The sequence below is a fragment of the Calliopsis andreniformis genome, chromosome 7, assembly GCF_051401765.1.
Source record: "Calliopsis andreniformis isolate RMS-2024a chromosome 7, iyCalAndr_principal, whole genome shotgun sequence".
Taxonomy (NCBI): Eukaryota; Metazoa; Arthropoda; class Insecta; order Hymenoptera; family Andrenidae; genus Calliopsis; species Calliopsis andreniformis.
The window spans coordinates 5,972,084-5,990,003 of record NC_135068.1 but is presented as its reverse complement, the minus strand read 5'-3'; the positions used below and the strand labels follow the sequence as shown (position 1 = coordinate 5,990,003).

The 17,920-nt window shown below is 35.2% G+C and overlaps 1 protein-coding gene across 1 annotated transcript in view; it reads right to left on the bottom strand.

The window, feature by feature from the left end:
• Nucleotides 1-17,920, bottom strand: part of LOC143181714 (uncharacterized) — a 181,124-nt gene that overhangs the window by 49,165 nt on the left and 114,039 nt on the right. Inside the window, exon 4 of the mRNA XM_076382262.1 lies at nucleotides 11,101-11,234. Within this exon, the coding sequence (XP_076238377.1) occupies nucleotides 11,101-11,234 (134 nt within the window). The remainder of the gene's footprint in view (nucleotides 1-11,100; nucleotides 11,235-17,920) is intronic.

Here is a 17,920-nt window from a genome sequence, read left to right as displayed (position 1 = left end):
AATCATTGTCTCTGAAATTATGGTTAAAAGAAACATTAATTCTGATGGCTAGAGAATCCTGTACAGTAATCCTAAATGAGAGTCCATATAATTAAGTACATTCAGTAGTATTTAACGTTCTATTTTAGTATCATATCTGCTAGAAAATAACAATTTTCTATAATAAGAGGATGATAGAAGCATGTAGCATGATAGAAGATATTTTAATAAACGTAGTTCAAACTCAGACTTCATACAAACTCAGTAGCTTAGAGCTTGTTTCAACACAGTTGAAAAATCCAAGTGCAAACTGTAATCTCGAGTAATACAACTTTCTATTACGTGTTCCCGAGGATATTATCATTTCGGCTAACAAAAGTTTCAGATCGGGTCCATTTCAGCGGCTCGTAAGAACAATACTACGATCGAACGATTCTCATTCGAATAAGGCTGTAGCCCGTGATTCGGTGAATCGTCGTTCCAATAAAGTCAGTTGTACTCCTGTGCTTTCGTACAACTGTTTTATTATCATTTTATTATCCTTTGCATAAATTACAAATTCCATTTTAATATTCAAATTGAGAAAATTACCAATCTAATAATCATGAAATGTGAAACAGAAGATAGAAACGGTATGCAACATTCATGTCTTGAAAATAAAACTAAAATGTCTTCTAACTTAGTGTAAAAAGTCCCTATATATATTATTCAATAATAACTATAAAAGAAATGCTTAACACTGTTGCTTAACTGTTGCTCACACTGTAATGTCCTCCTTGACACATACGTACAAAACGTACATATTGACAAAATGTCACAAACACCAATCTAAGGAACTTTTATTCAAAAACCAAATTCAATTAATATCCAACACTCGAGAAACAAATTCAATTAATGTCCAACGTTCAAAAACTAAATTCAATTAATATCCAATATAGGGAAACACAAAAACTACCACAAGTTCAGTAACGATTCCAATACTCAGTACCCATAGAAGGGAATCGAAAATCACTAGACACCAAAATGACTTCGTTTACCAAGAGAAACCAGCGCAGAATGTTACTTATCAGAGCATTTACCCCAGCACGACCTAAGTTTCATAGTTTCTTCGATTTCCGGGTCGTGGGGCCCTCCACGAAGATCGTTGCGTTTCCTGCGAATTCCCAGGACTGTCGTGTCCGTGCTTTATAATGTCTGTAACTCACCGAGCCGCAGAAACAACAAAACCTTGGAGGCTTCACCAGCATGAGCAACGAAAAGAAAATACGAGAGAGCAGTCTCCCCGAGAAGCCGTGAGTGCACGGACAACGATCGCTACTACCTTCAGGTGGCAACTTACGGGCCAATAAAGTTCTCAGCTTTTCGTCCCTTTGCACAACTGCTACCCCTTTCAATCCATTTACCTGTGCTGAGCAATTCAGCGCTGAAAGTTGCCACGTCTTAAATCAATTACGTTCCACGGATTTTAGTTGGGAGGCGAATGGACGATTTCATGTAAGTCTTCCCTGGATTACTGCTGTTCGGTTGACAACACTGATATTTCGATTTATAGGTTATGGAAGGGCTGACGAGGGAAGCAGTAACTGTTATACAGGGGGAGTAAAGTTGTAATAAGTAGCGAATACAGATTTAATTTGGTTAAGTATTTGAAAGATGTAGTAGAAACTGTCTTTCAGCATTGGCTTATACAAACGTTTGCTTATGTATTGTATTTTTTGTTGAATCTCTCTTCTGGGTCGTGGATAAATTTCTGTGAGAAGTTATGGGTAGAGGAGAACACCATCTTGAAGACACATTGAAAACGTAGGGAAACTTTAAGCATTTTTCTTATGGTTAGTATTGAATTAAACCTAGGGACCGTTTTAGATATGCTAAGGAATGTTTCAGAATAAAATTTTAAAGTTGAAATTATTCATTCACAGTATATTTATAAATACACAAAAATTTCGAAAATATAACGTTGATTAATTTTTTTTTCATAATTAACCACATTTGAAGCTTCTCCATTGCCAATTAATTACCTCATTTAGCAGCAAATGATATAAAAAACTAATACCCTCGAAATTGCACGAGGGAAAATATCAAGCCAGCTTGACTCTCAAATATTTTTTCACATGCCAGGAAAATTAAATTTTAAATGCAAATGTAAAATATGCAGCCACAACGCAGAAGAGAAAGTGAAGCCCTTTACTGCAATGAAACGGATACGATATTTTTACATTGACTGAGTCTGATATTAATTTAATTGATATGAAACATAAATACTTTGAATCTTGATTGTTCTGTAATTTAAAATTGAAAAATTTTCCATAAAGGATTCATTTGTGACATTTATAGAGTTATCAGTATTGCATATAAAAAACGTGTTAATATTCGTGATTCTGTACATACATATAAAGCATTAATCAAAATACTGACAAGTTTCTAACAAAAATGTTCAATGTTTTGGACAAATATTATATACAACCTTTGTAAATACATAAATAACTAGAAGAGTTAAAGGATTTTTGAACAACTGTAATTCTTTAAAAAAATATTTCTAAAAATCTAAATAAAATATGGCAGTTAAAAGATTAAAAAATTTTTCTAAAGTACATTTCTTATCAAACTTTTTTAACTTATAGAGACAATATAGCAAAAGAATTTTTCATAACAAAAACAAAATAATCCTTAAAGCGAGCAATTTTTATTACCTTCTATATAAAAGACATCAATTTTTCAAAGACACATATCAACAAACGCAATCTTGTATCACCGACGTGAAAAAAGCCAGCGATAAATCTAAATATCAAGATGTGCTGCATCTATTCTTGTAGCAAGCCCACCAAGAGTTAAATCGTGGAAAATATTCGTGGCTTCCGGTCAGCGTTGCCGGTGACAACGCGTCAGAAATAATCTGCTTAACGAGAAAGCCCGCGGAAAGTCGGCGAGACCGCGGCAATTTGCCACTTTGGAATTCGACAGCTTCATGGGAGGCATATGAATGCAAAATATTCTGCATGAATACGAAACAAAACTCGTTCGAACGGAGCCCCCTGCGTTATTGAGAAATAGACGCTGCGTGGTGGAACAAAAACCGAAGCAGACAAGTTTAACGATACGCTTATAAGCGAGTAATCGTAGGAACAAGTGCTATTTTACATTTATACAATTCGGGAGACCTAACCTTATCATGCAGAATTTCCACGTTATAACCTGGCTATTATGTCTACTACAGCTTGAGATTATTTAGAATAAAAATTTGTTACTTATGTACACTGTTATTGACTCCTTTGAGGAGATCAAAGATGACTATCATGAGTATCAGTTGACTTCAAAAATGTGTCAGAAAAGTGAGCTTACACTGACGTAATATTGCACTGATCACTTTAAAATGGGATATGATAGTCGCTGATTTTTATTCTAAATAATCTCAAGCTGTAGTACACATAATAGCGAGTAATCGTAGGAACAAGTGCTATTTTACATTTATACAATTCGGGAGACCTAACCTTATCATGCAGAATTTCCACGTTATAACCTGGCTATTATGTCTACTGCAGCTTGAGATTATTTAGAATAAAAATTTGTTACTTATGTACACTGTTATTGACTCCTTTGAGGAGATCAAAGAGGACTATCATGAGTGTCAGTTGACTTCAAAAATGTGTCAGAAAAGTGAGCTTACACTGACGTAATATTGCACTGATCACTTTAAAGTGGGATATGATAGTCGCTGATCTAGGGATATTGGAACCAGGGATCTCAAGACTGCAGATCAAGAAGGTAGTCACGAGTGGTCACATGACCCGCGTCAACGAGTAACATTCAAGTACAGGGAGTCACGTAAGCACTTGTTACTATCTTCAAAGTCTGCAGTCTGAGATCCTTGACTGGAACTGTCTTAGCTTAGCAAGTTGGCTGTTGTGGTACCTATTGATAACTAAGGCTTTGAGATGACAATATTTTATTAAGACGCTTTAATGTTCATGTCCTCTTAGGAAACAGTAATACGATATGAATGACAAATAGGTGACTGAATAACGAAATGTTTCTATTTTAGGAACATATACCTGCACAAATGAAGAATCTTTAAATAAACATCTCAATCCATGTGTCTAATCTAACATGTCAGTTTTAAATGACCAAAGAATCAGCCTTTTTAAAGAACAGGCTAATATTTTTGTTGATTTTATTAAAGTTTAATAGCATATACCCAAACTGTAACAAAGTGACACAAACGTCCAGCTTGTAGATTCTGATAATAGATAATGTTAGATAAGTAATTACTAAGGTAGATTAAAAATTAGTCAGAAAGATGAGATTAGGTAGATACTGGGACTAGGTGAACTGATGTTTAAGGGATGCCATTCGATGAAGGCAGTCTACAAAAAGCTACTAAATAATTATAGAAAAACTACTCAAAAATGAATACATATAATCGAATTGACTCTCAGTGAGAACTTGAATAGTTCAGCCTGCCCTGATTAATATCTAGATTAGCTAAAGAACAGCTTAAGTGCTCTTGAAACTGTTTTAGATTATCCTAGGCCCTGATTGCTACTCTAACTACCTAAGGAACTCTAAAAGGCTTGGGTACTACTTACCTTACCAATTGGCTGGTTCTCTAATACCCAGTTAGTGTTCTAATACACGGTAGTTGGGGCCATCAAAAGACCAATCGTTTGAGATGATCTCAGCTTAAAAGCCAGAAAAATATTTCTCAAAAAATATAACCACAATGTAAGGATACAGTTAGGAGCAACTGAATGTAAACCTGCCTCTGTTGGTCAGCATCCAAAATCTGTTAAATATTTCTTAATTGATGTTCTATCTATCACTCATATAAATCACTGACAGCTGTATATTACGCAAACTTCTTCTGCCATCAAACTTAATAAACATTCCTCTCATCTCAAGGTACTCCTTAAGTCCAGGTCATAGGTATTGCTAGGAGCTCAGAAGATGTCAGCGTGACAGCGCGAGGGTAAGAAGAGTATTCGACTCACTACAAGTAGTAGTAATAGGTGTGACCAATTCCACCAACAAGGGAAACGCACATGTGCCGTCTTTATGCTTTTCCGCGGAACCAATCAGATCCACTAACATCTTACAGATACTCTGAAAGGTGCACTTGGAAGAAGTTGGACCTAAAGGTACTCCAGCACATATCTTCAAACTCTTCAAATGGAACACATATCCCGATTCTTGGAAAGCAGACCTTAGCAACGTGAATAAAATCTACTATGAAAACAACCTGGAACAGGTTGTACGGCATCCATTTGCGCTGAAGTGATCTTGAAAACTTGGTGGCACTCAAGGTAGGTAATCGAGCGGAGGAAGAAGTGACAGATCGACGCGGAACGAAAGAAGGGACGGAAATAAAAATCTTGGAGACTCGGTCGTCCATTGTCGTCGCCTGACGAGGACCTGGGAGCTGTATTTGCCTTACGGCTTCTCTCATTTCTGATAAACATACGGGGATGGCGCCTGGCATCGCCTCGATATGGGGAACGTTATAGCGGCTTCTTCTCCGTCTTGGCTTGACGCTCTGGTGGAACCTACTCTGCCGCGCTGTTTTATGGTTCTGTAAAAATGTGCGTTTACCATCGCTCTAGAAACGCGTCATTTTATCATTTCACACACGAGCTCGGCGATAAGGGAGAGTACTATCCAACTCGCAATGGCTGTCATTTAACATGGCTCCTCTCAATCGCTCACATACAACGTTTATTAACCCATAAATATCAGAGACTAAGGGATTGCCTGGACTCCATTTCGTTAAAATTTCCATGTAGCACTTAATTTTTAGGGTTGGAATATTTTATAGAAAATGCCACATATTTTTATCATTTTCTTGTACACGAAGGGCCAGTTATTTTTTAAAATTAATTTTTCACGAGAAACTGTTGAACACGAGTTGCAGAGTTTATGGCCACGAGTGTTCCACACATAAAACAAAGTAATATGGAATGATAGTATATAGGGGTGTTATCAAGCTATGTTCCAGAGATCATTAAGAATTTTTGTGGCCATTTTCGTAGGAGACTCCACAGTAGTTCAATTTTTATTTTACGTTGATGATTACATTTTATGGAGTGAAATATGATATCATAGAAAGATTAATCTGTAATATTTTCAGAAATGAACACTTTGCAAGAATTTCTTTCATTATACTGATTTAAAATGTAGTTATGTATATTCTGTTTAATGTCTTCTTTCAATTAACAATGTACGATAAAACACGAGTCGGGACTTAAGCATTTACTAAGCAGTGCGTAGTATTTACCTACTTGTACTTCTACGCAAAATTATCATCAACCACCAGGAAGCAACTTTTAATGGTGAAACTTCTCCGCGTACAACAAATTATTACCTTCAGTCGTACTTTCTGTTTTCAGGATTTTACAGTTAGTAACGAGGCTCGTACCGACAAATTACTAACAGTTTATTTGGAATCAAAAATGAAAACTCGGAACTTACGCAACAGAAAAAAAAGTGAAATCGTTAGGGTTGAAAGTTAACGATTCCATAAATCTGGAGTTCTCCTGAGAATTGAAATGAAGTTTCAGCAATTATTTAACAGAAATAGTTGAAATTACGAAGAAAACAGTTTTAATCGCTTATAACTTTGCAGAATTATTACATCTTACAAAATTACGATAAAAATTGTTTATTTTAGCACTGAGATTAACACTCAAGGATTAATAAATTATGCTCATATTTAAGTAAAACTTGGTATTCAGATTATAACTTCACAATGTAATTATTTTAATTATACATACATGCATTGCAACTAGAATTTTCTTGCAATTTACTATTATTGCTACCTACTGTAAATCGTAGTCAGAATTTTATTCAAAATTGTAAAAATTTAATAATAATATACTCTAATTATTCTCGTTAAATTTTTTTAAATTTTTTAATTTAAAAATAATTTTTTTAGCTTTCTAAAGGAAAAGATAATAGAATTTATTAAAAAGTAATAAATATTATTTTTCAAATAATACAATATTTATCTGAATTTTTATTCGGACAGAACAGAAATTCCAGCCGGGAAGAACATTTCAACTTTTAATATTTCAAGGTATTTTATAATATTCATGAAATGCAGATGAAATAATGCATGTACAAGAGCATTTCCAACTGTAACTCCATATTTCGATGAAACATTGTAGAGTTCAAATAAATGACAATTTTATCATGCAAGCTGTTTCATAACTGACGGTAAAAGTAAAAAGGTAGTGACTTTACATGATAAAATATATCAAAAATATAGTACTGTCTTCCATAGATAAGTCTATTATAATGATATTTTTCCTCTTGAAAACTATTGTTAAGTCAATTATCATTTATCGTGTTGACTTTTGATGTCAATGCTATGAGAGATCAAATTGACCATCCTAACAAGAAGAAACAAATTCGTTTATCGACGCTGTAAATACGTAATGTTTACCAATTGAGTATCTGTAATCTAATTGTAATTAGTAGTTAAAATATGGGATGAAGAACCACAGCTCAGTGGGCGAACATTATTTACAAAATTACTTATTTCTTTCACTTCCTGATGTACTCTGCGAGTTCCATCGGTTCAATATCTACTCAGTTCAAATCTACTCAGTTCAAATCTACTCAGTTCAAACTCTTAGTTCCCCATAAGAAGACGTTTCCTTGCATGTGCTAATTTTCTCAATCTCATCGCAGGAAGAATCGAGTGTCTTTATTATAAGCGTACCTTGCGAGAGGTCTTTTACGATTGCACGCGCTAAGGATATAGCGTACCTCCTTTCGTTTGAGTTTCCTCCTTCAGAATTCGAGATCAAACGAGGAGTTTTCATAAAAATAAGATGCAAAATGGGTTGGTGGAATATATTCGATTTTATTTATCACGTAATCATGACGTAATATAGTAAGAGAAGAGGAAATAGAACTTTCATTAGCTAGTATCTAGATGTTTCTGTGTAATAAAGTTGGCAACCGTGGTGTGTGTACGAAAGATCACACATTTCGCTTGAGAGATCAAAGTGTTCAGTAGACTGTGAATAGATTATGAGAATAGGCTCCAGAAGGTGGTAAGATTCGTGGAAAAAGTAAAAAAGTTAGTAATTTTGTGTGTGAAATTTAGTTATCTAGTGATACGCGTATTTAGAACTGTTAAACAAAATCTTTTCGAGTAGAATTCGAGTAAATTGTGGACTACTGAATATTCCCTTCCAAAAAAGAGTCAAATAATACGATAAGACTTTCGACACATTATTTTCATTAATTTTTTCTTAATAAATATATTTTCCAAAAACTTTTTCAATTTTTAAATCATGTAGAGAAAATGCATTGGTTTCAAAATAACTAAATAGTTCTGTAAAATGAAATTCGGTTTCAAAAGTGTATTTCAAGCATAATTTTTGAGTCATTTTGACTTATCTTTTTGACTTCTAATGCAGAGCCACTCTACTTTCATTACCTTCCAATTCAAATTGTCTTCAAAATGTCATAAAATTTCTTATTGTATTGCAGTCTGAAAACTTCAGTTGTAAATTACAATTTTTAATTTAAATGTAGATCATAACTCAAAGATGCTAATTGGAGTTCCATTAGATTACATTTAGCTTAGGGAGTTAAATAAATTTCAATTTTTATGAATATTAACTACCTTAATTACTAGTTCAAATAAACGTAAGCGATGAGTCAATAATACATAATACATTCAAGAGGTGAATCTACATTTTAAAATAGGACGATAATTAAGATTCACAAAATTACGTTTAAGACTGTTCCAGAGTTAGTAATTGTTGAGAAAACTCTTAAAGTTTCTGTTAAATGTGTCTGACTTGGGATTTATTCTACTGACATTCCTGTGCCTGACCTGATTGGTGCACATCGGCAGTAAAATAAGTCCCAAGTCAGACATACATATTTCACATCTATTTTAGTTGCTTTTTTAAACTTTTTCTGAAAATTTTTCAAAACTTTGAATTTTTTAAATTTCTGATACTTGTCGTTAAATACACTGTATATTAGAGTTCACTAGTCTAAGCTACTAAGTGTTATTTCCCGAACAATAACCTCGTGCATGCTTCTGTACTACCTCCACGACTCACGTGACTCTCGATGGAATCAAAGAGGGAGTTAAGTGGCAGAATGAGGGCTAATCAAAGATCTCGATCTCCCAAAACTTGCAAACTCCACTAACACTAGATCAGAGTTTCCCTGTCTAATCTTTCACACAGTATGTAAATCGTTACTAAACCACGCTAAAACATACTGCACCTAATTGCAAATATACATGGACACCCTGACACCAGGACATAACCAACTCTGCAACATCAAACTCATCGATATCAACAGAAGCTATTCTCCCAGATTATTCAATCATTCATTTCGTACACGTTCCCAAATGATTTTTGATCCCCGACAGGGATCAGTTTTTCGATATTTTAGCGTGTGTCAACGCAACGTTCTCGCCAAATATTTTCCGTGAAAACACGTGCAGCGTTCACAGGCGTCCGCCTCGGCCGAAATCGGGTCGGTTGATTTGAATGTGGAAGACATTTCATTTTGCAGGTGCACACGTATTTAGCCGTATCGGATAATGAGATCCTACGCTGTCCTCTCAGGGGATAACAGCGCGATGCGTCGCCAAAGGCCACCTTTGGCGCCTGGCGCCCCTAAAAAGTTAATTGGACTAGACTTTTGTTAGCCTCTGAATTTAATTTATACACCGAATTGAATGCTGGTCACTGGCTGCGCCAGAGCGTATCCTCTGAATGGGAGGTACGAGAATCCTCTTTGCAGGCGATCATTCGGGTGGAGGGAGGGATCGAGAAATTATGAGAAACAAATCCTTCGTGAAAGGAGACAGCGGGGGCTAATGTACACAGACCCATAGAACGTGCAGCCGGAAAGATTTTTCAAAAGGGAAAGTTCTCTTCTTTGCTTAACCTCCTTAACTTTTATAGAGCTCCTCAAACTTTCATACTGCGATAACTTCCACGGTCTCCTCGTATATCGTGCAATTATTTTGGCCGTGTGTGCACGTGTGTGTACGTATATAGGACGGAGCGCGGCTGATACCATCGCTGAAAATTGATTCGGGAGGGAAGAGCGAAAAAGCATCTGGGAATAAAAGTTTTTCAGTTTGTAAAGGTATATATTGATGTCGATAAAATATTGCGCTGTTTCTTCGGGTGGAGTTGCTGGCGAGATTTTAACTTTAAATATTTATTGAATTTAATAATCGAAGCTGGTAGGATTTTTAGGTAAATTGTCGATGATTTTTTAAATTCACGTTAGGCGTTATTGACATCACTTTTTATTAGTTAATGTTTTCTGTGTATATATTTATGGGAATATAGTGAATTATTTATGAATATCGAATAAAAGCCATAATAATAGTAGCAAGCTGTACGTATAACGTATTCTAATATACGATTTTATGATGAAAATATTATAAAAATTCAAAACGTAATTTTTATTCAAACAATACCAAAATCTCAATTCTTTTATATGAAACTCTTCCACTGTCAAAAAAAGATATTTCGATTAAAATTTAAATTCGATTTAAATTTATGTAACCATCATTTGAATTGATTTCAGAAGTTATGAATAGTTCGTTAACTACACTGTACTCAATTAAAATATTCAACGTTAGTCATTTACACGTTGATATAATCTTTATCTTAATTGAAATTTGAATGACATTAATCACTGCGACTGAACCCAATACATAAATGTATAATACCTAAAGGTAGAATCATTCCTCAAGCAACGTGACGTTTTTATTTCTGGTTCTACACCAACCATTAGTTACCAACCCTAACAATTGAAATCGATGCATACTATAATATTTAATATTTACTGATCGTCAATGATCCTTAAAAACTAAACACGTTTATCTTTATATATCAGTAAATATGTGCAGAAATATTCTGAAACAGTTTATCAGCTAAACTGTTAAGCCACATCACGCAATAAAGAAAGCTGCCCGATAACAGCCTTCGTTTTAATTTTAATTATCGCCGTTTACCTTTTCAAACATTCAGCCACTTTCTCCGTCCCGCATAAATACACTCTTACACCATTAATTTCACGGTTCCCCCTAACTGTGAACTCGATAATGACGCATAGATTATAGGGATCACTTACCGCCACGTTGTTCAGGGTGAATGAGAGATGAGCTGCTGGCTTCGAGGGCGGTAAGCTACAATTTGCTATCAAAGTGTCTCCTGGCTCGTAACGTTCGCGCTCCGATACGATAATGGGCTTGCCTTCGGGTAGAGCTGAAACATAATAATTCCATAGATGTCTCTTATACTCATTGTCGGCGAGTCGGTTGCTCGCGCCATCCCCCCCAAACGGCGTAACCGCCGCAATTGCGCTATTTTCCAGATTTGCTCTTCACTTTATCCAACAAGAGCAATGGCACATTCACCGACACAGAAAATTGATGAGCGAATTACCTTTCTCGACTAGTGTCAATAAAAGTGCTTTATAGTTGGTTTTATGAAATAATGTGCCTTCCAAAATATTGACCAACACTTGGTAAAGTTTATTCTCGTAATAAAAGGGATAATAGTGAAGGTATTTACAAAATATTTTACGATTCAGGAATTTATTACAAAGTGTACCGTAAAATTCAGTTTAACCACGGACCGAGGGTGAAAGTTTCTTTTTCTCTTTTTGTGTGCGTTTTATCGTACAATATGATAAAATTGGAGAAGAAACGTGTATGCTAAAGAAGTCCTTTGTCCTTTGTAAATTGTTAGAGTTTTGGATGATCAGATTGCGCGGAGCTGCTGTTGAGAACAAAGCTCTTCCTCCACTTTGCTTTCCTCTATGTCCCACATGTGGAATAATAGGAGGCAAAACGGTGGAAGCGTTTTGACGGTTAAAAGCAAACTTCACGCAATTCAATTAGCCGAACTTTTTGCAATTTTTCGGTACACGAATTGTTCATTTACTGTATATCTCCAGCTGTTATTGTTCATTCCGCTTTTATACGGGATAGAAATGATGAAAAAGAAGCTTTTTAGAGGTTAAGGTCCTGAAAATGTGAATTGGGTAAGTAGAGCTCTTGAAAATAAGAAATTTCAATTGGAACTTCTGGAAATGAACAAATTAGGAACTAGAATTTCTAAAAACTGAAGATTAGAAAGAGGATTTTATATTAGCATGAGATATTGTTTATTATTTTTAATAATAAAGATATAGGGAACTTTTTTTTACTGTATCACTATAGATACTTTTTCGTTATAAACTCGTCGGTGCCACTTTTACTTCTTATCATCACAATCTTTTTGTCATTTTTTTCGCTTTTTTCTTCGACGAGACAAACACGAATCACTAATACATAAATTTGTCTTTTTATAAGTATCTTCTACTCCTCAAATGTGAGGTTAAAGCTGAGTCTATACTATATAACATAATATATTATATAACAGTGCTAATATTATTTAGAAACACAAAACGAATCATATTATGTAACATCTTATATACCATTTTCTGAGTCACAAAAGAAAACAAAAGTAACGAATTTTATAATTTTGTTATCTAGTGTGTTATTTCATACAAAGTGTTTCAAAAGTACATGTGAATACTTCAGAAGCTGAATATATGCTCTAGAACAAATAAAAAATGTCATGAAAATATATCCTATGTACCTTCCTTCTCGAATTATGGATGATTACAAATTAGATATTTCTAAAACACCCTGTACAGTGCAGTGGGATTAAACATGGTGGCAGAGATTAGTCAACATGACAACAGATAACACCGTGTTGACCGCGAAATACACGTAATCGTTTTGAGTAACCAGAAAACGTCAATTAAAATTGAAGAAATTTACTTTTAAACGAAGACAAATCTTTTGCATGAAACTGTCATTGAAGGAAAAAGAATTTCTTTTCTTCACCAGACGTCGATTATGTCGAATCCCAAAGGGAAACAGAAATATAACGAAATTAAAAATAAATTTGCTACATAACAATATTTCGTTCCATAACGTAGACTCACCTTAATTGGAATTCAATTATTCAAATTTCGATCGACACGAAGAGTAATGCCACACTAAAAATAATGGTTTTAACTATCGCTCCCAATACCTCTGCCAGCAGAACAAAAGGTGCATCCACATTATCCACAGAACAGTACAGCAAAATCAATATGAACAATCGCGACAATAATGAATGGAGCTGTATTGCCTACTTACGGTTGGCTAACAGGATACACGCGTTTACGAATCCAATAACGACTGCCCGATATAAAATCAATTTTGCGAAACATAATTTCACCAGATTATTTTCTGCGTCAATGGCCCCCGAGGACTCCATTTCGATTTAAGCTCGGGTGACGTTCAGCATCGCCGTGACCTCTATTATTGCCGAATGTTATCGAATAGCGCAATAACATTTGAATCACATCGTCGGGGAAATTTTTGTCCCTAGAAACGATGATGCAAGAAGCGGAGGGGGGAGAATGCTTCGAATCGATTGATCTGAAATAAACGAGACCTTTTTCTGGTTCGAAACCGCGTGCATTCGACTTTCCATTAAGTATATTGGACTTTCGGCCGCTGTCGACAAATCTTTCGGGGCAATCGGAATAATGGTGTAAAGTGGGTCGAAGTATTGTTGCAAAATATTAACGATATAAATCGTCCGCCTGTTTGGAAGGGTTACGTAAATGGCCCGAGAGGATCGGGGCGTGAGCGTGTATCGACGCTGCCGCGGCGTCGAAAATAAAAAGTTGGAATTGTTAGTTTTTTCATCGTAACTTTCAAGTTACATGCCGCTGGGTGACGTACAAACTTTCGGTCGGCCGCGTCGTAAACATGGAGCCATTTTTCCGCGTTCCGCGTACAAAATGGCCGATCGCGTGCGCTCGAACGAGCCGGAATCTTGGAATTAGCTTGAATAATTTGTATTCGAGAAAAATATATGCGAGCGGAGTTCGCGCAGCAAACTTTCCTGCTTTTATACTTCTGACCTCTCTACTGGCCACCGGAGGGCTTTCCATCTGATCTCGTTTCCGCAACTTCTCGCTTCGCCATTGATTTTAATATATACAGGACGTGCCAAACTTATTAGCCGAGTTAAAGTATGCAAATTTCTCGTGGTGTGATATTAAGTCTCTAGAAGGATCATCGGATGTTTAATATTGATAGTCAATACTCGGATGGTGGTAAACGTTGATAAATATAGTTACTTGCTTTATCAGTGTGAGAAGGTTTCAGCCTGTTTTCGGAGAGGGTCGTTTATATGTCAAACAGTAATATATTTACATCGATATTAGTTGATGTATTCCTTGATTTATTGATATTAAGAGAAAATTGATTTTAATTTTCAATACTTCTATTAATAATAACTAGTATGACACTATTTATGTTATACTGTTTATTTTGATGTTTAAATAGTGCTTGGAGTTAAGATTGTTCCATCTGGATGAAGGGAGCGCTGCAAGACCAACCATTTCATGAATAAAAGTGAGTTGGACAAGCACTATTTGCGTCCCACAAAAAGTCTTATAAAAAGACTACAAACATATTATATATTAAAAATGTAAAGTTAGAATGTCTAGATAAAATTCAAACTTCTCGCCTCAAAAACACAAAATGTTTTAACAAAAATGTATTCTTGAATACTAACATAACCTACCTATAATTGGTTCGACTCATTCCTTTCAAATTTGCGAATAATTGAATTGGCGAAACAGTTCTATTGGAATACAAGATACTTTTTGGTTGTTTATGATTCTAGTGTAATGACTTGAATATTACTATGCTAATCATGTATTTGCACAAACACACTTTATTTACGCTTTCTATGGCTATTTCTTGCCACTTGTTACCTGTCGTGTCACAGTGGCCGACCTTTCCAGGGTTGCCACACGAATTCTCTTCTTGGGTGTAGTGGGGGAAATCCAGACGTGGAGGAAGAAATAACGTGTCCTAATGGTATAGGTCTGACCTAGACCCTAGATCTGAGTGACACCTTAGCAACACAATACAATAAGACACTTCATTTCGTGCTCTACCTCCCAATTTCCCCCACTATATTCAAGGAGGCAATTTGTATGGCGACCATGGCCCCTTTGATCATCAGTAAGGTTTGTACCTGCGGTGGTTAGCTCTGTTTGAGTAACACGCCATGACGAATCATCATTTGTCATTGGCGTCCAGAACCATAAACCACTTTATACATGTACAGAAGCATCTACCACTTTATAATATAATAGCTTTATACCTGAATTAGTATTCGTATTTATAAATTTATATAGAGATACATAATAAGATAAAATACATAATATTTTAACTGTGTACTACTTTAGTCTTTACATAATAAACAAATTATGTATGCTACTACATTTATTATCGATACTATTGAAAATAAATATTAATTATCTAAGGACTCCTGAAGCAAATCAGAAACTAGTACTTAATTATTATAAAAATACTGTTCATAAAATATTATTCTGTCAAATTTGTTGTTATTATCATTTTAGCGGGATTTTGATGGATCGTTTCGAAGTCTATCATATAACAGTAATTAAAATCTATTTCCTAACTTGTCGCTATCAAAGCTCAATGGCTTGTTATTGATAACAGTGTCAAGGCTTCAGTCAGTGATATCATTAATCCAATGGCATACTCATTAATACGGATATGTATCAACTGTCAAACATCGTATAGCTACTATCGAAATCACTTGTGATTGAGCTTGACAAGATAAGTTTGTTGACACTTCACGTAGAATTGATACAATACAATTAGTGGGATAATCACAGTGACAGTGACATGACAAAAGATAGGCTACATAACGCTATGACACGGTTTCCATTGTATTAGATAATATTCTAATTTTGTAACAGTGCTTTCTTTAATTAGTTACTTGAACATTGATAGCCAAGACACCATGAAAGATAATGAAAAAGTGTCGTAATCTTAATTTATCAATTCTGATTGTTGAATAAATATTGTATTACAGAAAGTATGTTATTTACCTAATTTATTAATCAGAATTAATAACGTATATTGTTAGAAACTAATTTAGTGCTTCAGGGCCTCAATGTTTAAGAAATATTTACTGCGCTTAAATAACCTGCTTTATTCGTGATATCAGAAAGAATTCATCCGAATAATGTCAGAAGCCTTGGCATTTAGATACCCCACCCCCTGAAATTGAAGCCTGAAATTTTAATGGTCTTCATATCAAGAAGAATGCCTCGGGCTCAGAAACGCTAAAGAGGTTTTCGATTTCTTTTATGCAAGGAATTTACATGTTTCAATTTTCCACATACTGAAACACCTTTTTTATCCTTTGTTCCTTTATACAAAGTCCCCACCTCCTCCTATCTCTTGTTAACCAAAGTCTTCACGATAGTCTTCCGGTGAATCCACTGGCAGATCCAGGATAAAGCACAATCCTCTCAACTTGCTTCCTCATTTACTTCTTCTTTATCCTATTTTTCTCTGTTGCTATGTCACAAATGTTGGACACACGAGCGCTGTGTAAGAGTATACTGCACTTTCGAACTGACACCCACAACAGGACAATATGAAGCGTTAGACCGTACGTCTATTCCTTATGTATTTTATGGAAGAAACTCTTTATCAGTTTTATCCAGACCTACTTTAGTTCCATAACTAACACATATCGTACACAACAGCTGTATATAATTTTGTTATCAAATACAAGCACGCGAAGAATGCAATTAAACTTTGAATTATATCATGAGGCAGAAGGATTTGTGTGCATAGCATAATACACTGTGAACATAACTGCAAATTAGCCTATATCTTTTAGAGTACATTGCAATCGGCTGTGCAAGCAGAAGGGTGATTCTGCAAGAGTGAAAAAATAAGTCGAAAATGTGAAATAGAATTTTGCAATGTGCTCTTGGTTATTAAGGAAACTGACTTTGAATTTTAGATGAATGCAGGTGCACCGAGGTACTATCAGGCTAAATGATTGAGAGGTATACAGAGTATGAAGAACGTTTTTAATACAGTAGATAGAGTCAGTGGTTAGACTGACAATGAATGTTCTTCTTACTCCGTATACCCTCGAGCGACTGAAGCTGCAGTTCGGTGGAAACGTACTGGATTAAAATTCAAACTCAATTTTCTCGTAAATGATATGTGGTATCAAAAACTGTATTCCACATTCTCTATTTAAAATCACTACGTTCTTGAATGTAATTCAATTCTGAAACCTTCATATTTCACTGTTTAAAATAATAATAAAAATATATAGATACTTTATAACTATTTTGCTGAATATTTTTTCGTGTATCAGTTGAAAGACAGGTGGAAGAAAGTATCTTTTTAAAACACTGAAAGAACTTTTAAAAATAAATCTCTGTATACAATGGTGATTAAAACGAAAATAATTAGAATCACTTTAACAATAAAGGAAGTAATTAAAGTGATCAAATCTCGTAATCCACTTCGTACAAAGGGCACTTTAAGCTGGAAAAACAAATTAAAACTTTCTAACTGTCTCCATCAAAAGATTCCCCGAATTTCAGAAACAAAGGACATTCACATCATAATTGGATATGCAATTTCTAGTAATTAAACAGACTTCCTACAACACGATAAAACCATCACTTTTACCCTCGTTTTCCTAACCCCATATATTTCTAACGCTTTTGGGCAACAGCTATCATCTTGCATAAACACAACACAACTGTTTCAGTCAAACGAAACCAACTAGACGAGGGTTTCGGATACCAAACACCATAGACACGTGGCGTCAAATTTCTCCAAAATATCGTTGTAACTAGGACACGAGATACTAGGAGAGAAGTCCCGACTGGGGCTAATTCGAGGCACGAAATAGCATGACATTAGCGCGGCTCGTTTTACCTAGCCGCTAACTGACATTTCATGATTCGCGCGCCACTTCAACAGGCCAACCTAATGAGTGTTGAAATCGGAGCGGCCATTGTCACATTTAATTTCACAATT